General features: G+C 44.5%; 1 protein-coding gene across 1 annotated transcript in view; it reads left to right on the top strand.

Moving 5' to 3' along the window:
* The first annotated feature begins 739 nt into the window (after positions 1–739).
* LOC112069557 (serine hydroxymethyltransferase, mitochondrial-like) overlaps positions 740–23,440 on the top strand; it is a 30,393-nt gene continuing 7,692 nt past the window's right edge. Inside the window, 4 exon segments of the mRNA XM_070438587.1 lie at positions 740–864; positions 16,208–16,405; positions 22,501–22,580; positions 23,029–23,055. Of these exon segments, the coding sequence (XP_070294688.1) occupies positions 832–864; positions 16,208–16,405; positions 22,501–22,580; positions 23,029–23,055 (338 nt within the window). The 5' untranslated portion in view covers positions 740–831.

The raw sequence follows: 23,440 nt of genomic DNA on the forward strand, positions 1-23,440 counted from the left end.
TGTGTGTGTGTGTGTGTGTGTGTGTGTGTGTGTGTGTGTGTGTGTGTGTGTGTGTGTTCAATAATAAATCAGCCTAGTAAAAAAGTACACTGGTAATGCAACACTATCTTTCGTAGCGAGGACAGTGTGTTGACATTCTCTGTACATATCCACATAGCCAAGGTGAACAGCCTGTGTCCCGGTCCTAAGGACTGAAGTGAACCTGACTAGACAAACAGTATCACCAGACATTCAGTCTATAGTGCCATGTTGTACAGTATTTACAGACCATATTTATTTTTGAAGAATCGTTACAAGCAAGGTAAGGAAACATAGTCTGCAACGGATGAAGGAGCCCTTGAATGTAGATATTAAGTAAGGCAGTAAGTATGCATGTCTGATGTAGCATAGGTATTGATATTTCAGTTGAACATGTTTTACAAACAGAAGGATCATAATCATGTAATATTTGACAAAATAATCACATAACACAAATGACACACCCTCCAAAAGAAGGGAGAAAAGCTGCTCTTGTTATAGATTATTTAACTGATCATTTTCACACATTTATAACAAAATAAATTTATAATTTTATATTTCATACGAATCTATAACGTTCACGGCTGATAACACATGTGAAAAAATTACGTCACTCTTGTGTAACGCATGAAAAAACTACAAATCCCAGACACCCTGTCTGCGATGTAAAAATGCAAATCGCAAGCATCCGCCTCTTCCACTGACTGATCAACTTCAAAACAGCCTTTCCTCTCAGAGAGTGAAACAGCGTGACCCTCTCAGAGAGTGAGGTGGTTAGATTGAACGTTGCTGGCCTTTTGAAATCGTACAAATATGCTGTCATTGACGTTGAGGCAAATTGCACGGGTGAGTGAGTACTTATTAATTTAGCCAACGTTACTCAATGATAGATCTCGCTAGCTGGCTAGCTTCAAATCAAATTACAGCAAAATAGCACGCATGACCAGCCAGGTGGCTAGCTAAGACAGCCACGTTTGCAGCTGTATATCATTCTAATAGCTAGCTATCTGGTTAGCTTAAAGGCTACTGAACAGTGTGGCAAATTAGGTTGCCAAAGCTAAACTAGCTGGATTGGTATGGTGCATGTACAGCTAGTTAGCTACGTAGTTCTAAGCTAATTACCCACCCACGTTAATGTTATCTGACATAACTGGCTGGCTAACTACTGTAATTAGCTAGGCTATGCTCCTGAGACCACACACACAATGTTGTCTGTTAATGGCTATGTACACACGTTTAAATGTGTTGCCATGGTTTTTGATCATAGGAAAATGAGATGGTCCCAACATGTGTTTGGTAAGCGATCAACTTTCACTTTCTCCCTCCCAGAGCGAGTCCCACGCTTACTTTGCACAACTCCGCACCACTGGGGACAAAGTTGCAAGGTAGTTGGGCAGTTTGCCAAGTGTTTGGTATGACATTGGGAAGAACTAACTGTAACTGAGTGATTACCTCTCTAATGTAAGTAGCTTTCTAATATAGTTAACCCTTAGCGTAGTTACACGATATGGATAGTAACTCGTCAAAATGTATACACTTTGCCTACATGGTTACTACATGGTTACGCAACCTTCTTGTCGGTTTCATCATTTCCGCTGGTTGGCAAATTATACTGTTACTTTTCAAGSTACATTCGTGTAGTTTTGGACTTGCAAGAAAATACTTCTTATTTTAAGCTGGGAAGATAATTTTTTTTGTTACATTTTAAAATGTATAGTCCTATCTGAATGTATGAACAATTTGAACTGATGTGAATGTTTCATGATTTGACAGTAGTTGATTGATGAAAAATGTTTTTGTGGACTTTGATGGATACAGTGGTATCGATCCTTTCAGAGGGAGTTTGCGTTGCACAAATTACAAATGTTCTTTACAAACGTCAAGGATTTTCCTAGACAGGGCAGTATCTGAAAGCCCAAAGTGCAAAATACAGATTTTCTGCAAGAACAGTCGGCAAATATTAACCCCTTCTCAAGGTAGTCATTTTACAGTTGGCATGTAGTCTACCTGTTAATTGCACCAGTCAGCTAATAAGGAACCTAATAGCTTAATGTTTATTATGTAAGTATCAAGATAGTTTGATTAGCCCCATGCAGACAGAAATACTGTCACAACACTTTCAATGGCTAGTCTATGTATTCACCTTTTCTGACTCTCCAAACATGCAACAGGTTTGTGTATCAGAGGCAGCCAGTACAGTAACCTTAGAGAGACAAAGTTATTGATCTGTTAGCGTCCAGGATTGGAGCCTAGACATAGCACCTTTTGTGAGTCAAAAAGCTTGTGCTATGCATATGATGTTATTTTTTTTTTAAATGGGCTACATGATGGTAATCTCAGTACCCAGATCCAAATCAAGGTTGTCATGAGCGACCTATAGACTACGTGATGGGTTAGGGAGGCCATTTCACACTGAGCGAGCCGATCACCTGTGAAGTGGCATCCTTTTCAACGTGGATTGCAGGTTTCAGACCAGACAAGGAAGTGAGACTCTGCAGACAAGCTAATGTAGGGCAGTTGATGCAAGGCTGCTCTTTGGGTGAATGTTTCCTATTAAGATGCCTGAATGGTTTGCATGCTTCTCCTATTGTGCTAATCAGTTATGAAGGCATCCTAATGCAGTTTCAAAGAGCTCACGAGTTGCAGTCTGTATGGTGGCGTGCACTCATGTAGCAATAAGGAGGTGGCCTGGCCTTAATCACTTTACTGGGTTTTTTTAGGTCCAAGGCCTATCATCTCTGAACTACTTACTGTCTGTAATCATACATCTGCCTCCTGGGCTTTCATTTTGCAGGAGTGGCTGTTTTAACTTCAGTAAAGTAGGCCTACCACAAAGTAGTTCATTAGTTATGCATATGTGGCACTTGAGGAAGACTGCCTTGAAGTTTACATGCAATTCAAAACTGCTCATAGCAGATGTGTTTTTTAATTGTTGTTGAAAATAAGTGCTATTGCCATATAGCCTACACATAACTAGACTACATAATGTGACATGGCTAGTTTCAACGAGTTTAGGACTGTAGCTAGTAGTCTGTCCTGTTTCTTCATGGACATAATGTAACTGTCTTATCAATCAGCATCTATAAAGATCCCCTTGTACTATTGAACCTTTATTTAACCTTTATTTAATTAGGCAAGTCAGTTAAGAACACATTCTTATTTACAATGACGGCCTTCACCGGCCAAACCCGGACGACGCTGGGCCAATTATGCACCGCCCTATGGGACTCCCAATCACGGCCGGTTGTATTACAGCCTGGAATCAAACCAGGGTCTGTAGTGACGCCTCTAGCACTGATGCAGTGCCTTAGACCGCTGTGCCACTCGGGAGCCCCCCCCTGAGAGCTAATTAGTCTAAGACTTCTGTAACATTCACTTGTAAGTTCAAACTTCAAACTAAAATGGAAAGCTTAACACATGTAGGCCAGAGCCAATTTAAAGCCAACAAGCAAGTCAAGGATTCTAAAACGACCACAGATTTTAAAATCCAGCCCATTCCAAATGCAATGAAACGCATGATCCTCAAAATACTACAGTCTAATACTGACTGTACATGTGGCTACGCAGTACTCAGCTTGTGCTCTTGTCTAACGCCAGCTAACCCCCTTACAGTGGCCTTGGGTGGAGACAGAGGGGTGGAGACAGAGGGGTGGAGACTGATGGCTACAGATCAGGGGTGTGTGCACAGACCACTGAGCTCATTGGCCGACACCGAGCTTTGAGCTGTGGCTCCTCCGAAGGCAATAACGTGGGAAAATCAACCCAGTTAATGCGCTGGAGTCAGCATGTCAGAGTTCACATCAGGCCTAGACTAGTGCGTTAGAGGGGAGGCGCGCAGGTAGACTAGTGGTTAGAGGGTAGGGGCGGCAGGTAGACTAGTGGTCCTAGAGGGTTAGGGGCGGCAGGTAGACTAGTGGTTGAGGGTAGGGAGGCAGGTAGACAGGGCGGCAGGTTAGACTAGTGGTTAGAGGGTAGGGCGGCAGGTAGACTAGTGGTTAAGGGTAGGGACGGCAGGTAGACTAGTGGTTAGAGGGTAGGGGCGGCAGGTAGCCAGTGGTTAGAGGGTAGGGGCGGCAGGTAGACTAGTGGTTAGAGTGGTAGGGGGCGGCAGGTAGACTAGTGGTTAGAGTGTAGGGGCGGCAGGTAGACTAGTGGTTAGAGTGTAGGGGCGGCAGGTAGACTAGTGGTTAGAGTGTAGGGGCGGCAGGGTAGCCCAGTGGTTAGAGGGTAGGGGCGGCAGGTAGACTAGTGGTTAGAGGGTAGGGGGGCAGGTAGACTAGTGGTTAGAGGGTAGGGAGGGCAGGTAGACTAGTGGTTAGAGGGTAGGGAGGGCAGGTAGACTAGTGGTTAGAGGGTAGGGAGGCAAGTAGACTAGTGGTTAGAGGGTAGGGGCGGCAGGTGGCCTAGTGGTTAGAGGGTAGGGGCGGCAGGTGGCCTAGTGTGAGAGGTAGGGGCGGCAGGTGGCCTAGTGGTTAGAGGGTAGGGGCGCAGGTGGCCTAGTGGTTAGAGGGTTAAGGGCGCGGCAGAACCTAGCCGGTAGTGGTTAGAGCGTTGGACTTGTAACTGAAAGGTTGCAAGATCGAATCCCCGAGCGGACAAGGTAAAAAATCTGTCGTTCTGCCCCTGAACAACGCAGTTAACCCACTGTTCCTAGGCCGTCATTGTAAATAAGAATTTATCCTTAACTGACTTGCCTAGTTAATTAAAGGCAAAATAAATAATGGCATTATTTTTTTCTACATTTACTTGAGCAAAGACTGTTCTTCAGTGAGACAGGAGTGTCAGAATTCCAATCTAGTATCTAGGGAAGCAGACATTCCCGTTTCCCGGCGAGCCCTAACCTTAAGTTCTGTGTTAGGAGACAGTGACTGAAAAACACTCCCTATCAGTATTAGGTTGCTTTCTGCATATTTGAGACATGTGAGGAAAAGCCAGTAGTCCTCTCACCATTTTCTAAAGACCGTTCTAATATAAATCAATGCCCTGAAACCACCAGATACTCAACCCAAGTGTTTCATCGTGATGGCRTTTATTTCTCTTTTGAAACTCTTTGGTAGTTTTTCAGATCCGTTTCTGAAGAGGCAAAATTATTTGTTGATCTATTTTATTTACTCAGGGGGGAAAAAGTTGTTTAAAAAGGCATTGGCAAGAATGCTGTGTTGCTGCCAATCGACCAGCAACTGATTTTTAAAATAAAAAATACAGCAGGCATAATCTAGATAGCCTCTCTAAAGCTCACCAATGCCAAACCAGCATTAACATCACTGGTATTAAAGTTTGAAAAACAGAMGTGTTAAACAGCAGAAAGGATCTGGTTTGTTTAGCCTACATGTAAACATTGGATGTAGAGAAGGTAACAGATTTGTTCCTTGAACTTCCCTCTCAAATGTCAGTGGCCTATAACAAGGGGTTAACGTTATCATCGTTGTGATGTTTTGGGGGCTTTGTACACGCTAGACTGAAGCTGATTGTTCCTGTGACGCCCGTCTCGTCACACACAGGCTGTGTCCAGCCAGACGTCAACCTCCTTCACCCTGGTCAGTTCTCTCCTTTTTTCTCCCTGTCTCTGTCCGCATGTCATCCCGGCTGAATCAGAGGGCAATTTGTAACGGCAGTTCTCCTGTTAGTCAGTGACGGGAAGAGTGGGAGCGTCTGTTAGCCTGACTGATACTGCTGCCCTGTTTACACCCCTCTCTTGCCCTTGTCTCCTCCTCACTCGCTCTTTTCTCTGTCACCCGTGTTACAAGGCTGATTGTCGTTTCACACCAGGCATGATGGACAGCAGTCATCTGGAAAATGGACTCCTCTTCAACTACCCAGAGGAAGATGACAGAAATAATCAGTTAAAGTGGAACGATAGTTGGAATTTTTTCTTCCTTTAGCAGCCAAACTCAGGAGCAGGCCTAGAGGCCGGCCAGACAGGAAATGACAAACCAGTGCGTCATCAACCTCATGACAGTGTGTGATCCCTCAGTACCTCCTTACTAGAACATAGTAGACAACATGCTGATCTCATCTCATGTACCCTTCTCATCACTACTAGTTTCTCATCCGGTTCACCTTCAAAAGACATTCATCTGTTGTCTAAATATAGTGCTGCCAACAACGGTGACAGATCTGGTCCTTAGCATCTACGCGTCCTCTCACTACTTCTCTAGGATCAATTAATCATGCTGTTTTCTAAATTAATACAGTGTAATGATGTGGAGGGGGGGGGCAGCAGGCAGAGCAGGCCTCGGGGAGGAGTGTGATCTGTTTGTTTAGAGGAGACTGTTGCCCTGTTGCTAGACAGAGGGGTGGGAGTAGGGCTGGGCGATATATATAGTGGGGGGGGGGGCAGCAGCAGAGCAGGCCACAGAGGAGTGTGATCTGTTTGTTAGAGGAGGCTGTTGCCCTGTTTGAGACAGAGGGGTGGGAGTAGGGCTGGGCGATATATATAGTGGGGGGGGCAGCAGGCAAGCAGGCCACGGAGGAGTGTGACTGTTGTTTTAGAGGAGACTGTTGCCCAGGCTAGACAGAGGGATGGGAGTAGGGCTGGGCGATATATATAGTTGGGGGTTTCTCAATATATTTGAGTTTGTTTTTAGCACGATATGGAAAATGCCTGTATCGGAAGAGTCGAGGTTCTGTTATAATGTTGTAACGTTTTACAAATGCAGCATCTCACCGTCTCTTCTCTGTCAGGCCAATGTCCAATCATGTCCCAATTGCGTGACAACACGTGCACAGAGATTATCCACCAATCACAACCCTAGACAGCCTTTCACAAATTGTAACCACGCCGGAGAAGTGTAGCGGTGGTAAGAGTTAGAGGTCGACCGATTAATCGTAATGGCAAATTAATTAGTGCCGATTTCAAGTTTTCATAGCAATCGGTAGTCAGCATTTTTTGACATCGATTATGGACGATTACATTGCACTCCACGAGGACACTGCGTGGCAGGCTGACTACCTGTTATGCGAGTGCAGCAAGGAGCCAAGGTAAGGTGCTAGCTAGTATTAAACTTATCTTATAAAAAACAATCAATCTTAACATAATCACTAGTTAACTACACATGGTTGATGATATTACTAGTTTATCTAGCTTGTCCTGCGTTGCTCATAATCGATGCGGTACCTGTTAATTTATCATTGAATCAAAGCCTACTTCGCCAAACGGGTGATTTAACAAGCGCATTTGTGAAAAAAGCACTGTCGTTGCACCAATGTGTACCTAACCATAGACATCAAAGCCTTTCTTAAAATCAATACATACYTATATATTTTTAAACCTGCATATTTAGTTAATATCGCCTGCTAACATGAATTTATTTTAACTAGGGAAATTGTCGCTTCTTGCATTCTGTGCAAGCAGAGTCAGGGTATATGCAGCAGTTTGGGCCGCCTGGCTCGTTGCGAACTGTGTGAAGACCATTTATTCCTAACAAAGACCATAATTAATTTGCCAGAATTTTACATACTTATAACATTGAAGGTTGTGCAATGTAACAGCAATATTTAGACTCATGGATGCCACCCGTTAGATAAAATACGGAACGGTTCCGTATTTCACTGAAAGAATAAACGTTTTGTTTTCGAAATGATCGTTTCCGGATTTGACCATATTAATAACCTACGGCTCGTATTTCTGTGTGTTATTATAATTAAGTCTATAATTTGATATTTGATAGAGCAGTCTGACTGAGCGATGGTAGGCAGCAGCAGGTTCATAAGCATTCATTCAAACAGCACTTTCGTGCGTTTGCCAGCAGCTCTTCGCTGTGCTTCAAGCATTGCGCTGTTTATGACTTCAAGCCTATCAACTCCCGAGATTAGGCTAGCAATACTAAAGTACCTATTGGAACATCCAATATTCAAAGGTATATGAAATACAAATGGTAGAGAGAAGTAGTCCTATAATAACTACAACCTAKAACCTCTTACCTGGGAATATTGGAGACTCATATGTTCTCATGTTCTGAGCAAGGAACTTAAACGTTAGCTTTTTGACATGGCACATATTGCACTTTTACTTTCTTCTCCAACACTTTGTATTTGCATTATTTAAACCAAATTGAACATGTTTCATTATTTATTTGAGACTAAATTGATTTTATTGATGTATTATATTAAGTTAAAATAAGTGTTCATTCAGTATTGTTGTAATTGTCATTATTACATATATATATATATATATATATATATATATTTTTTTAATCTAGTAAGAGTTCCACCAAAATGTAAGGTGAGGATGCCAGCTCAGCTTCTTGTGAGGATGAAATCATCCACGAAAAGTGCAGCAATGTTTTTTCAGTAATATGGACGTGTTTCGGTCATATGGACGTGGTTCGGGTTTAAGACGTCTGATGTTCAGCAAACGAATGTCCTGTGCAAAATGCTAMGAAAAGCAGCAGCACAACCAAGAATCGTTTGCGGTGGAAGGAGCTCTATTACATAGCGAAATGTGGTCCCAATCTTTACAGTAGGAAGCTAGGCTTTAAAAGCTTTTAGGTACAGTTGCCCACAAATATCAGCTGCCAAGCCGCAAGTATTTCACGGAGAAGCCCTGCCGCGATTTATACACTGCTACCCGTGAAAGAGTCGCAGAGAAGCTGGCTAGTGTTTATTTTTCCACCACAGCCAATCTATGGTCGAGCAGAACGTCAGAGCCGTACCTACGTTTGACAGTCCACTACATAAATGAAGACTGAAAATTGRGAAATGTCTGCCTCCAGACGTCGTACTTCCCTGATGATCATACGGGTGAAGTAATAACCCAGGGTCTCAGAGACTCTCTGGCATCGTGGAAGATGATCATACGGGTGGAGTAATAACCCAGGGTCTCAGAGACTCTCTGGCATCGTGGAAGATGATCATACGGGTGAAGTAATAACCCAGGGTCTCAGAGACTCTCTGGCATCGTGGAAGATGATCATACGGGTGAAGTAATAACCCAGGGTCTCAGAGACTCTCTGGCATTGTGGAAGATGAGTGAAGACCGACAGGTGTGCATGACAACTGACAGCAGGAGCAACATGATAACAGCATTGTGCTTGAACTACTGGACCCGCCTGCAGTGCTTTGGGCACAGGCTTCACCTCGCCATCAAGAAGGTGGTCAGCACCTTTTCCTTCAGCTGGAACAAGAGGAGAGACTTGTCTGGTGCACAGGCTGAGCTCAGTCTACCCACTCACCACTCCACAACCWGGTGGGGGTCAAGACAGAAGYTGATAGAACYAATCCTGGAACAAGAAAAMGCCATAGCCCGGGTCCTGGGCTCAGAGAAGAAAAGCAGGCACCTAGTGCCCAACTATCAGGATATCAACGTGTTGGAGTCAGTAAACAAAGCCATAGGCCCATTACAGGAATTCACCGACGCGCTGTCTGGGGAGAACCACGTTAGCGTCTCCTACCTCAAGCCTGTGATAAACCTGTTCAACCGCAGCCTCCTGCAGCCAGAGGAAGGTGAGGGCACGCTCACAAAGAAAATCAAGAGTGCCCCACTACAGTATCTCAACGATAAGTACGATCGACCCTGCCACAGTTGAACTCCTTGATATGTCCTCGCTGGTGGATCCCCGGGTTCAGGACCACATGTATAGCAGATGACGACAAGATGGAGAGCGTCAAACAAAGATCTGTTTTTAGAGCTGAAGTCTCTGCTAGTTGAGGAAAGCACACATCACCCTGGGCACAACTGTGAACCTGTGTCTAAGAAACGCAAGAAAACACTTGCAAACGTTTTCAAGCCGACAGCACTGTCTGGCCCAGAGTCCAGAGGAGGACAACATCAAAACTGAGTTGTCAAGTTACTTGTTGTCAGCGCTTTAGACCCCTGACACAAAGACCCACTTGAGTTGTGGAGGCTCCATGAGGCCAACATCTCAAGACTGAGTAAGCTTGCTTAAAAAAGTAGCTGTGTGTTCCTGCTACAACTGCCCCTTCGGAGAGGGTCTTTCTCACAGCTGGGAACATTGTGACATGTCACAGGGCATGCCTCAAGCCAGAGTCAGTAGACAGGCTTGTGTTCCTCGCCAGAAACGTGTGAAGAACAAAGTAAAGGACAATATTTTGTTTGACAGAATTTTATAATTTGGTTTATTATTGTGCAATTTCTTCTCAGGGATACCTTTCTTTCATTCATTATATATTTTTTGATGTGCATACAATGATGACAGCCTGGCAAGCAGTGTTGCTCATTGTATGTGCAGAAATAGGCCTCGAGGCCTTGTATATTAAAAAAATAAAAAAAAATGTATAAAGAAAATTCAATGAAGATTATGTCTTGGCCTTTTGTGAATTTGTTCAGAGAAAAATGTGTGTATATATATATATATATATATATCTGTCCAAATCGGTGGGGGAAAAATGTGGATAAACTTTTAGGCCATATCGCCAGCCCTAGGTGGGAGGGGGACAGAGGAGACTGCTGCCCAGGCCAGCCCTAGGTGGGAGGGGGACAGAGGAGACTGCTGCCCAGGCCAGCCCTAGGTGGGAGGGGACAGAGGAGACTGCTGCCCAGGCCAGCCCTAGTGAGACGTTTGATGATGGAGTGAGTGTGTAAGGGGCTAATAAAAAGGAAGCAGTGCCACTCTGTTAGCATCCTACAGTGACACCAGCGCGGAGGGATGCCCTCGGCGCAGACAGATGGACACCCGCTGCTGCTCTCTGCTGTAAGCAAGGCTGTGGGTGTGTGTGGGCAGACAGCAAAGGACGGTCCCGTCAGTACTTAATGACCCGTGTGATTTCTGGTGTGTGAACGTGTCCCCCGAGAGAGCAGGCTGGTGGACCTGAGCTGTCTCCCCAGGACTCCTCACCCCCTCCCCTCGGTGGACCTGAGCTGTCTCCCCAGGACTCCTCACCCCCCTCTCCTCGGGTGGACCTGAGCTGTCTCCCCAGGACTCCTCACCCCCCTCTCCCTCGGGTGGACCTGAGCTGTCTCCCCAGGACTCCTCACCCCCTCTCCCTCGGGTGGACCTGAGCTGTCTCCCCAGGACTCCTCACCCCCTCTCCCTCGGGTGGACCTGAGCTGTCTCCCCAGGACTCCTCACCCCCCCTCTCCTCGGGTGGACCTGAGCTGTCTCCCCAGGACTCCTCACCCCCCTCTCCCTCGGTGGACCTAGCTGTCTCCCCAGGACTCCTCACCCCCTCTCCCTCGGGTGGACCTGAGCTGTCTCCCCAGGACTCCTCACCCCCTCTCCCTCGGGTGGACCTGAGCTGTTCCCCAGGACTCCTCACCCCCCTCTCCCTCGGGTGGACCTGAGCTGTCTCCCCAGGACTCCTCACCCCCCTCTCCCTCGGGTGGACCTGAGCTGTCTTCCTCCTCACACACGCAGAATGGCCCGCGGGCTGACAGAAGGCCAGGAGAGCTGGGTTTCACCATCACCCATTTAATGTGCCAGCCTGGGAGGAGAGGATGGGGCCCTAGATATTCTTCCTCATCAGCACCACAGGAGCTAGCTCCAGGGGAAATAACGGCAGGCCTGCCAGGCAGCTCTTGGAAGATCTAGTACATGTTTCTTAGAGGAAGCAGCTCATGAAGGTGAACGATCTGTGATAAAGATTTAATTTTGTAGGCTAATAGATGTGTGTAAATAACCTGTCATTAGAATGAACCTGTTCCTATTCTCTGGAGATAGCTGTTTGATAAATAGCCTGTGGTATTTATGGCTTTCCAGTGTGCAAAATAATTTAACCTATTTTTCCAAGGCATGAAGGCTACTTGTTTTTACAAATATCTTCTCTTTCAGAAGTGCAGTTTTTTTTGTTTGTTTTGTGACTCAGGAGATGGACAGACACACACCAGACAGTATATAACCCGTACACTCATCTCGATGCCCATAAGTGGTCACCATCATTTGTGTTAATTGTATTTTAATTGCACTATTAAAGTGAGGTTACACATCACCCTGCAGTACACCTGAGACTATGGCTCYGTAGGGGGTCTGGGTAAATAGAAGATCATCATTATTAGGCTAGTCCTGCTGTTTAATAAAAGGTGATGAGCTATTTAATTAGCATGCACCCCACCTAACACAGCACTTTTGTAGTTACACAGAGCTTGGGCCTCTGTGTTTTAGACAGTTATTCTCTTCTCACCATTGTTGTCATACCATACTACAGTCTGATCATTTGYCTAAAGTACAACACCGACCTGAGACTAGGTTTGGAAAATCTGACGAGCACAAACAACAACCTTAGTGCATCAATGCTATCCCTATTGTAACAGCCTTGCAGAGAGTAAACTGAGGTCTAAGGGAGAGCTGACTAAACTGCCCAGAACAGGAGCCAGCCTTTATTTAACCAGGAAGTTCCATTGAGGTCAGAAGCCCTCCGTTCCAAGGGACCTAATAGAAACGGGGTAAATGTGTGGAAAGGGGAGAGCTGAAACTCTGTGTGTACTCACACTATCCAGCAGCTAGCTGTATGGAGAACTAGTCAGGCAGAGAAGTAGGCATGGTGCTAGCTGAGATTAGATAAGAGGAAGTGCTGTGTAGTGGTCCTGCTGTTTCTGCGCTGGGTCTTCAAAGCAGCTAGCTAGCTTCCTTTCCTAAGTACGGCTGATAGAGGCATACAACCATGCTGATTATTATCACTCAAACACCAAGCTAACTCTAAATTATAATAGTTACATATTGGAGTGCATAAGTGGGAGATGTCTATTTAAAAATATTATGTCTGTCGTTAGAGACATTGACAACAAACTAGGCCTATGTATTTCAAATTGTACAATAGCCTATCTTCGGAAACCATTCTGGTTATGTAGTACGTGTCTCTGACACTTCTCCTACTGTAGGCCCAACACTACAGATTTAAGGAAGATCAATTTTACAGTCTTAACAGCTAAGATATATGGTTAGTAAACAGCCAAGAGCTAGCGATATTTGAGAACCGCCGACTACGCCACGAGTTGCAATTTTCGGGGAAATTAGGGTCGTGAGAAACCTGGCTGAAAATATTGAGAAATTTGCAACCCTAACACCATTCATTGTCCTGTTTTTATTTTATTTTTATATAATGACCTTGGTCAAGACATAACAAAACACCATTAGGATACTATGACCTCAGTGACTGCTAGCAGCAGCAGCGCCATGGAAYCATAGGCTTTGCGAACATTGCTTGGATAGCTATTTTCTATGAGGGAGAACTGCCCCCAATGAAATCTCATGATTTAATAGCATAAATTCTAACGGCACGAAGTAAATGGACCATCCTGGTGCGCTCAGTCAGAACCTATGGGTCTGCTCTAGTCTCCCTCCCAATGAGTCAGACCGCATACTTCCTCACTACAGACTAGATCTGCTCTATCAAGTACATATGGAGCTAAAGCAAAAAGCACTTTAAAGAAAAAAATTATGAAATTGTGTAAATAACAGTCATGGAAGCCTGGAACCTGAATAAAACTGAACAGCTACATCCAATGAGTCGAAGGACCACGGGATATAGAAACTAGAACCTACTCATCACAGATCTGGTAGGACAAAAGCCTGACTGGCCAATTTGATTGTTTCTCTCCGTGTTCATCATGCTCTACTGTAGGTGTCAGGGTGACATGTTGTGTAGACTAAAACAGTATAAAACTTGGTGTATCCCAAACACGGTCAAATTAAAATGTCAACTACCGTCATTTATAGAAACATTGAAATAGTTTGAGTTTTTTGATTAATCCGTTACAGTGCCTTCAAAGTATTCACACCTTGACTTTTTCCACATTTTGTTACAGCCTGATTTTTTTTTTATATTTAAAAAATATATATAATTCTTTAAAAAAATAATAATAAATGGACTGAATAAAAAGTATCCCCCATTTACAGAAAATTCCCCATACTGACAAAGTGAAACATGTTTTTTGACATTTCTTTGCTATTTTTTTAATAGTGAAATACAGAAATAATATAAGTATTCACACCCCTGAGGCAATACTTTGTCAAAGCACCTTTTGGCAGCAAAACAGCTGTCTTTCTGGTAAGTCTGACCTTTGCACACCCGGATTGTGCAACTTAAAAAAAWATATTTTCAAATATCTTCAAGCTCTGTCTAATTGTTTGTCAATCATTGCTAGACAACCATTTTCAGGTCTTGCCAAGGAATTAAGTCAACTGTACTTTGGCCACTCAGGYACATTCACTGCCTTCTTGGTAACCAACTCCTGTGTGGATTTGGCCTTGTGTTTTAGGTTATTGTCCTACTGAAAGGTGAACTCATCTCCCAGAGTCTAGTGGAAAGCAGACTGAACCAGGATTTCCTCTAGGACTTTTGTCTGTGCTTAGCTCCATTCTGTTTCTTTTTTGTCCTGGAAAAATTCCCCAGTCCTTAACGATTACAAGCAATACCCATAACATGATACAGCCACCACTATGCTAGAAACTATGGAGAGTGGTACTCAGTAATGTGTTGTGTGTTTGTGGCAAATCCAATAACACTTTGTATTCAGGTCAACAAGTGAATTGCTTTGTTTTTCAGTATTACTTTAGTCCCTTGTTGCAAACAGGATGCATGTTTAGGATTTGTTTTAAATTCCTTACTGGATTCTTTTCACTTTGTCAATTAGGTTAGTATTGTAGAGTAACTGCAAAGTTGATCCATCCTCTGTTTTTTCCTATCACAGCGATTAAACTCYAACTGTTTTAGTCACCATTGGCTTTATGGAGAAATCCCTGAGCAGTTTCCTTCCTCTCCAGCAACCGAGTTAGGAAAGACACTTGTATCTTTGTAGTGACTGGGTGTATTGATAGTGTAATAACTTCACCATGCTCAAAGGGATATTCAATGTATTTAGGTTTGCCATAACAAAGGGGTTGAATACATATTGACTTAAGATATTTCAGCTTTTCATTTTTAATTAATTAGTAAAAAATGTAAATATAATTCCACTTTCACATTACTGTGTGTAGGCCAGTAACAAACTTCAGGCTGTAACACAACAAAATCTGGGGGAAAAATCTAAAGGGTGTGAATACTTTCTGAAGCCACTTTATCTACTTTTGATAAGCAGCTGGCTAGCTATAGCTAAGCTAGTTAGCTACCATGCCAATTTCAAGCATCTAAACTAATATCTGACTAACTCGGAAATAGGAAGTTATTTCAGAATGAAAGTTACCTGGCCGGTGCATTATGCTTTGTGACATCGTTAGCTATCCCTAGTTATATCATGCTTTGTGACATCGTTAGCTATCCCTAGTTATATCATGTATTGTGACATCGTTAGCTATCCCTAGTTATATCATGTATTGTGACCATCGTTAGCTCTCCCTAGTTATATCATGTATTGTGACCATCGTTAGCTCTCCATCCTCCCTGTTTATATGTATTGTGACCATCGTTAGCTCTCCTAGTTATATCCATGTATTGTGACCATCGTTAGCTCTCCTAGTTATATCATGGTATTGTACATCGTTAGCTCTCCCTAGTTATATCATGTATTGTGACATCGTTAGCTTATCGCTAGTTATATATATGTTTGTGACATCGTTAGCTCTCCTAGTTATATCATGTGTATTGTGACATCGTTAGCTCTCCTAGTTATATCATGTATTGTGACCATCGTTAGCTCTCCCTAGTTATATCATGTATTGTGACCATCGTTAGCTCTCTAGTATATCATGTATTGTGACCATCGTTAGTTCCCTAGTTATATCATGTATTGTGACCATCGTTAGCTATCCCTAGTTATATCATGTATTGTGACCATCGTTAGCTCTCCCTAGTTATATCATGTATTTTCACTTACTGCATCTGCATGCTTATTGTTGTTTTTCTTGGTGGGTTCGTTCTAAATAGTATTGTCTAATCTGTTAACTGTGGCAGGAGTGGTCTTTTTGTTTTTTGACATGCAAACGTGAAATGGGTGTATTTATGCAGTTGTTGAAATGCACAGATCGTTTTATATCTTCTTCTTTAAAAAAAATGACCTGTAGTTTGAAAACGTGGCAGCATGTTTTTATGCCCTGCTGCTTTGTTGACATCTCCAAACACCCCTCACCGGGTATTTCAGCCATTAAGCAGCTGCTAATGCTACTGTTGTCTTAACCAATGGGATTTGTAGATCAGAGGTGTGTTCTTGTGAAATTGCCCACATTTTTTTTTTTTTGCATGCTAACACCGCCTCTGTTTCTAATCTTTTTTCGTGAACACAACCCTGTTATTTTTGTCATGGATCCATAAATTACCTCTCCCCTTCTGTTCCTCTGTCTGTGTTTTTCCCTACCAGCCATTGTGCCTGCGTGCCCCGGTGTCCCTGAGCAGCGTGGGGGCGAGGAGGAGCCAGCATGCCGCTACCCGTAGTGTGGAACAGGACGCCCCATGGACTGGGCAGGACAGTCTGGCCCAGGACGACCCAGAGATGTGGAACTTGCTGCGGAAAGAGAAGGACAGGCAGTGTCGGGGACTGGAGCTCATTGCCTCTGAGGTGTGTTTGCCTGGTTAGCAAGCTGTCTTTCTGGTTGGCTGGCTGAAAGAGGAGGCCTGTAGCTCATGGTAAGCTGTAGTCTAGGATGGTCAGTTGAGYAAGAAGCAGTTCGACAGGCCCAGAGTCATACTAAGGATGTGCATCTCTCCTTTCATGAGAAATTATATACACATCTAGATATATGGGATACGATACAACAATACTTTTTTCGGTTCGATGTTTTGCATGAACACATTCATTGTTTACAAATATCTGCTGCTGATGGAGATCAGGATCTGGGACTCTGAGCTGGATCTGTCTGAGATTCCTTCATCTGAGCTGAGTGGCCCTCTAGTGTCTAGGGAGTTTTTCCTAGCCACCGTGCTTCTACACCTGCATTCTTGCTGTTTGCGGGTTTTAGGCTGGTTTCTGTACAGCACTTTCGAGATATCAGCTGATGTACGAACGGCTATATACAATACATTTTGATTTGATTGGCGTCAATGCGTGTGTGGCAAGGGGGGTGTGGGCGTCAACATAGAGATTGTCACTACAATTATAAGAGCGTTTGTCAAAAGCATGTACAACCCCTTATGATTGTGCATCATTATTCCCTCCTCTCCGTCCACCCTGTCATTTGGCTGCGGGTAGTTGAAACTGCCGTCTCTACCGCCATCGTCTAAATTACAACAAGTCTAGGCCCATTTCCGATAAACAATGAGCTGAGCTGAGCTGAGTCCGAAGCTGACCTGAGTGAGCAGTGAACTGAGGCCAACTGGAGCTCGATTGTACTGAACGTTTTTCCCCAGCGCAAACTTTCGAAAGGCTCGAGCTCTTGGAAGATACGAAGCTTGACGACTGCACACTCGAAGCTCGCCAAGTCAGGAAGTGCTGAAAAAGCTGAAACGCCGAATGGTCTGAAGTCCCTTGTGTAAAAGAGCTTCAAGGCTGACCCCGGCTATATGTGTCAGTATCCAAGCTGAAGCTACCCTGAGTCTGAGGTGCCCGTGCGGTCCTTGAGCCTGACCGAGCTCGAGATCCTGCGATTCAGCCTGAAAGCTGATGAATATATACAGCTCTAGATTTACCCCCGTCTCAAAAGCAAATGGTTTAAGAGCCTCCGTTGGAATTGAGTATGAGAGCTTCTCCCACTCCGAGCCCAATGAAACATGCTAATCGAATGACGTGAGCCCGATGCGCAGCTAGCAAAAATGATTGATCCGTGTTCATGTAAAAGATGCCCAAATACACTCCGGAATAGCCTACTACAGAAACTCCCGTTTTCTTAAACAGTCGAGTCTGGTTCTCCACTCCGGTAGACTACAACACACCTGATTTTCATACAGCCTACTAGCAAATGCGGCGTCCTAGCTCCGGATAGACGTACAGAACACCTGTTTTCTACAGTAGTCGGTCCACTCCTGGTAGACTACAGAACACCTGTTTTCTACAGTATCCGTCCACTCCGTAGACTACAGAACACCTGTTTCTACAGTAGTCGGTCCACTCCGGTAGACTACAGAACACCTGTTTCTACAGTAGTCGGGTCCACTCCGGTAGACTACAGAACACCTGTTTTCTACAGTATCGTCCACTCCGTAGACTACAGAACACCTGTTTTCTACAGTAGTCGGTCCACTCCGGTAGACTACAGAACACCTGTTTTCTACAGTAGTCGGTCCACTCCGGTAGACTAACAGAACACCTGTTTTCTCAGTAGTCGGGTCCACTCCGTAGACTACAGAAAACTACCTGTTTTCTACAGTAGTCGGGTCCACTCGTAGACTACAGAACACCTGTTTTCTACAGTAGTCGAGTCCACTCCCGTAGACTATCAGAACACCTGTTTTTCTACAGTAGTCGGTCCACTCCAACGGTTAGAACACAGAACACCTGTTTCTACAGTAGTCCGTCCACTCCGGTAGACTACAGAACACCTGTTTCTACAGTAGTCAGTCCACTCCGTAGGCTACAGAACACCTGTTTCTACAGTAGTCGGTCCACTCCGGTAGACTACAGAACACCTGTTTCTACAGTAGTCGAGTCCACTCCGGAGACTACAGAAACACCCTGTTTCTAGGAAGTATCGAGTCCACTCCGGTAGACTACAGAACACCTGTTTTCTACAGTAGTCGGGTCCACTCCGGTAGACTACAGAACACCCGTTTTCTACAGTAGTCGAGTCCACTCCGGTAGGCTACAGAACACCCGTTTTCTACAGTAGTTGGGTCCACTCCGGTAGACTACAGAACTCTGGTAAAACAGTTTTCTACAGCACAGTTGGTAACGATGACCCAGCAAAGTACATTGGTTGTCACTCAACTAATAAAGCCTATGATTTGAGATTGTGAAAGCCGTTTTACAAGCATCTGAATGCTGATGTGCCAATAGCCTATTAGAGCAGGGATAGGCCTCTACCTCGCGATGGCGTGAGCAGTTGTCTCTCGCACTGTGCGCACAGTTTATCTGACAGTCATATGCAGGTACATGCATAACAGTTTGACAGGCTGCTGAAGAGAAGCAACGCATCAGTCAACAGATAAGGGGTATTTTCAGAATAAAACAATATGCTTTTCTGACCAATGCCATGCTTCATTTCAAATGGTTTGGACTCCCGCGGACCGAAGCGCTCACGTCTTCAACATTTGAACCAGGGACCGATGCTTATCGGTGAACGCTACATCCCTATCATACTGTGTATTTGGCCAATGCGGTTTCTGTCTGAAGGTTCCGAGAGCACCACTTCCTCCTCCATAGCTGTTGCTAAGTGATAATTGATGCTTCCCGGGCTGTGCTGTTTAATGCTGATTCGTTTTCTGACCCTATGTAGATGTTCAGTGGAAGCTGATATGAATGTTGTCACCACAACACAGATACTTGATACACATTATCCTGAATGCTAATCAATAAAACTGTCAAGTTCTCTACTCTGTAATACTTGTTTCCAGAGGCTGATGTCATAGGGAACTGTTGAAGGGGTTCAATTCTCTCTGTATTTCTCTCCATCCTCCCTCCCAGCTCAGTGGAGTATATCAGCCCACTCTAGTGTGAGGAAAATCTATCTTTGGGGCCTCCCGAGTGAAGCAACGTGCTACAGGCGTCACTACAGACCCGGGTTGGATCCCAGGATGTATCACAACCGACTGTTCGGGAGTTCGGGTGCACAATTGGCCCAGCGCCATCCGGGTTAGGGGAGGGTTTGGCTTGGGGGGGGCTTTACTTGGCTCATCGCGCTCTAGTGACTCCTTGTGGCGGGCTTGGCTCCTGCAGGATGACCTCGGTCGTCAGTTGAACGGTGTTTCCTCTGACACGTTGGTTTGGCTGGCTTCCGGGTTAAGCAGGCGGGTGTGAAGAAGCGCGGTTTGGCGGGCCAGGTTTCGGAGGACGCATGATTTGACCTTCGCCTCCTGAGCCTGTTGAGGCGACGAGACAAGATCAAAATTGGGGAGAAAAAAGGTGTAAAATACCACCCTCTTTTTTCCTCGCAAAACACACTGACACCCTCCTCTCTGCAGGCAGACTACAGCCAAGGCCTCCTGCTTGAAGTTCTACTAGCCCGGCCTGGTTGTTAAGAGGAAAACACACTGACACCCTCCTCTCTGCAGGCAGACTACAGCCAAGGCCTCCTGCTTGAGGTTCTACTAGCCCGGCCTGGTTGTTAAGAGGAAAACACACTGGCAGCGATTGCATTTCCAAGTCTAATGTGAGAAGTGGGGTGCTTTCTCAGTGTGACACACACAGCAGGAAGGGGTGTGTGTGTGTAAGCTGTTATCTCTCATCTCCTTCTCCAGTGGAGGTGAAGTCTGAGCGGCATTAGCATACAACCCTGTAGGGAGGCCCGCGTGACGCGGCCTGAAACCTGACAGGCACTGTGATAATCTGAGCTGATGAGTCAAGATGCCACACTGAGGTGTCTATCCCCTGTCACCTTCCTCTCCCTGACACTGTCAGGAGTGGTTAGACAGTCCCTTCCCTCTCCATCGCTGGGTCTGACACTACTTATAGCCGTTATAGCAGGGACCCTAAACTGTCCTTAGAAACACGGTAACGTCCTGGCCCTCTGCCTTAGAAACGCGGTAACTTCCTGGCCCTCTGCCACCTAAACTATCAATAGAGACCAAACGCTCTGAGTGGACTGATCTATTGTGGAGGCTGTGGGGATGAGGCTGTCCATCAGAGACTATTGAAATGTAACATGGTTATATAATGTAAGAATACTGGTGCAATACCAATAATAGCGGTCGCTGTCTGCAGTTCTGAGTTGTTGAATTGCCGCCTTTTCTTAGACCGTGTTGCTATGTGCATAATAGCAAAGTTAACAAGCATATTGGTGTTGAGAACAATGTGGCGGAGGCAACAGCGGATTTAGGAGACGAGAAAACAGCCCTTACCTTTTAATTGTCTAAGAAAAGTGAGGCGAGCGAAAACCCCAACTTAATTAGGTCTATAGGCTATTGACTATCTGTTAAATGTGCCGGTCTTTATAAATAATCCATATATATCTACAGAAATAAGACCGATTCTGTTGCCCCGGTTTTGAGTGTTTTGTTTTTAATAACCTACTTATTCCGTGAACACCAAACCCCACGCAGCCACATGTCGAATAAACCATTTCACATTCGCCTGGTTTTAATATTTGCTATGTTGTAATAAAGGTTTTACACTATTTCCATTAGAGCAGCCTCTGTTATGTATGATTTATTTAGTGTTTACACTGTTCCAAATTGTATTTATAATAACCCTCTTTCTTGATATACTTCTATTATTAGGATCGTAATAAGTAATGTCATTATCATTAGTTAGGCTTAGTATAGCAGCCTTGTATAACCACCATTGAGCTGCAGGCCTAAGAGCACATCCTGTTTAGTCTTAATACCGTAGGCCTATAGAAATAGGTTACTGTATCCATCATTCATCCGGTCACGTCATCACACAGCATACGAGTCATTCATTATTTGAAATGCAATCAATGATTTTAGTTTTTAAATAAAATAACAAAGCATCCCCTTGAATAATTTAGTGTAAACAATAAATAAACCGTTCAATTTCGGGAAATTGTTTTCACAAATGAATGCAACTGTTTTTTTTAGTCTTTGATGTAAAAAAACAAATGTATGCGTTTATTACAGAAGACTCTCTAGTACATTTTTATAATTGATTTAGTGTTTACATTGTTCCAAACGGTCAGAAATGATATTGTCATCTAACAGCACACAGAGATTGCTCCTTACCTTCTTTTTCTTGAGCGCCAGTATTTTCCACAACTCGTCACATTTATTCCGCACATCTGACTTCCCCTTTACCGCCTGAACAACCAGTAAACATTCCTCCCTTTTCAAGTTTATTTGTCACTTCCTCTGCATCCATTTTGCTGTCACATGTTACGGTGTTCAGCGTTCACAACCAATTTATTGGTCTGGTTATGATATGCTATAGGTCTGGCCCTATTGGTCATCTGCATGCAATGCGTACATGTGTCATGTAAAGACATGAGGGTTTAGGGATTGTTTCTCCTAAACAAATTTGGGATTTTGGTAACAGAACRTTTTAAGCCAGAAATAGCTGTAACTATGTTGCTGGTCACTCGCTGTCATTTTTCTACACAGTGCAGCAAGTCTGAGCCCGGCCCGGCCCAATCAAATTACGGTCGGACTCCCTCAAGTCATTTCTGCCTTAATTATTTAATCAAACAGTGTGTCTTAAAGCATCAGACAAGCTCAGTGCATAATGTTGATTTGATTGAAACACACAGGATGTGTCCATATGTGTGGAAAAAACACGTTTTAAACATTCTGCCCAATCGATTGGTTTAAAGAACAGAACTCTCGGTCGACCAAGATATAATGTTTTTTTCATCGAGGACAGCCCTAGACGATTCAGTAACAGGGCCACACTCCCACCGCTTATAGCAGGGATGGTGCGTTCTCTTTTCCCTTGTAGAGGCGTATAGAAGAGGCCGTGTGTGACGGCTGGTTGAATAGTGTGATTGCTGTTGTCTCTGGGGATGGGATTCTACTAATCACTTAACAGTTTATCATTTGCCTTGGCCTTTTCCATCTGTCTCCTGCATTGATCTGATCCTGATGTGCAGCTTCTGGTTTGTCTCTCCTCTCCAGAACTTCTGCAGTCGGGCTGCACTGGAGGCCCAAGGATCCTGCCTCAATAACAAGTACTCTGAGGGCTACCCAGGCAGGAGGTAAGGCTACTACGTAACAATGACCATACTAGGTTAGCACACCACTTAGAATGCATTGCCCAAATGCATTTGCTAGTGTGGCTATTGGAACACTGTGAGTAAGACTTTCTCTGCTTTGTATTGCTGTTACTTTGGCTCCCCACTGTTTCTACTTTACTTATTGAAATGACTGCAATGATCAGATTGAAAATGACTGTATCCTGTCCATCTGTTGCCCTGTTCCCCCCCCAACATACTGTACCTAGGCACCTTTTTCCTTTTCACCCAATTCCCCAGAACTGTTTTAATCAGTGTTAGGATTATAATTCCTGCAATTAGGCCCAGCTATAGTTCTGGCACGTAACGGAAAGTGGGTGAGTTTTTCTAATCAGACAAGTACCGGTAGTTTCAGTCTTCTGTTTCAGTCTTCTGTTGTGTGATCCGATGAACGTGGCCCTGTTCTCTCTAGGTACTATGGTGGAGCTGAGGTGGTTTAGTAGACAGTGTTAACCCTCTCCTCTCCTCTAGGTACTATGGTGGAGCAGTAGACAGTGTTAACCCTCTCCTCTCCTCTAGGTACTATGGTGGAGCTGTGGGGGGGGTGAATCGTCCAGGCCCTACTCTGGCTCTCGCGCCAACGTTCGGCTGCTTACACTCGGCGCCTCAACCTCACGAGCCGCTCATGGGCCTGGACACTGGCTGAGGTTGGAAGTTATGTAGCCGTCTGCCTCAGTCTCTGTCGCATTCAGGTTCTTGTCTCCTTTTTGCTCTCTCCGTCGGCCTCTATATTCTGCCGTCAGTCTCTGTCTATTCAGTTCTAGTCTATCTGCCTCTTATACTCTGTCGTTCTATCTCTGGCTCTATCTCTGGCCTATTCAGTT

Source organism: Salvelinus sp. IW2-2015, unplaced genomic scaffold (assembly GCF_002910315.2).
Source record: "Salvelinus sp. IW2-2015 unplaced genomic scaffold, ASM291031v2 Un_scaffold1047, whole genome shotgun sequence".
NCBI lineage: Eukaryota > Metazoa > Chordata > Actinopteri > Salmoniformes > Salmonidae > Salvelinus > Salvelinus sp. IW2-2015.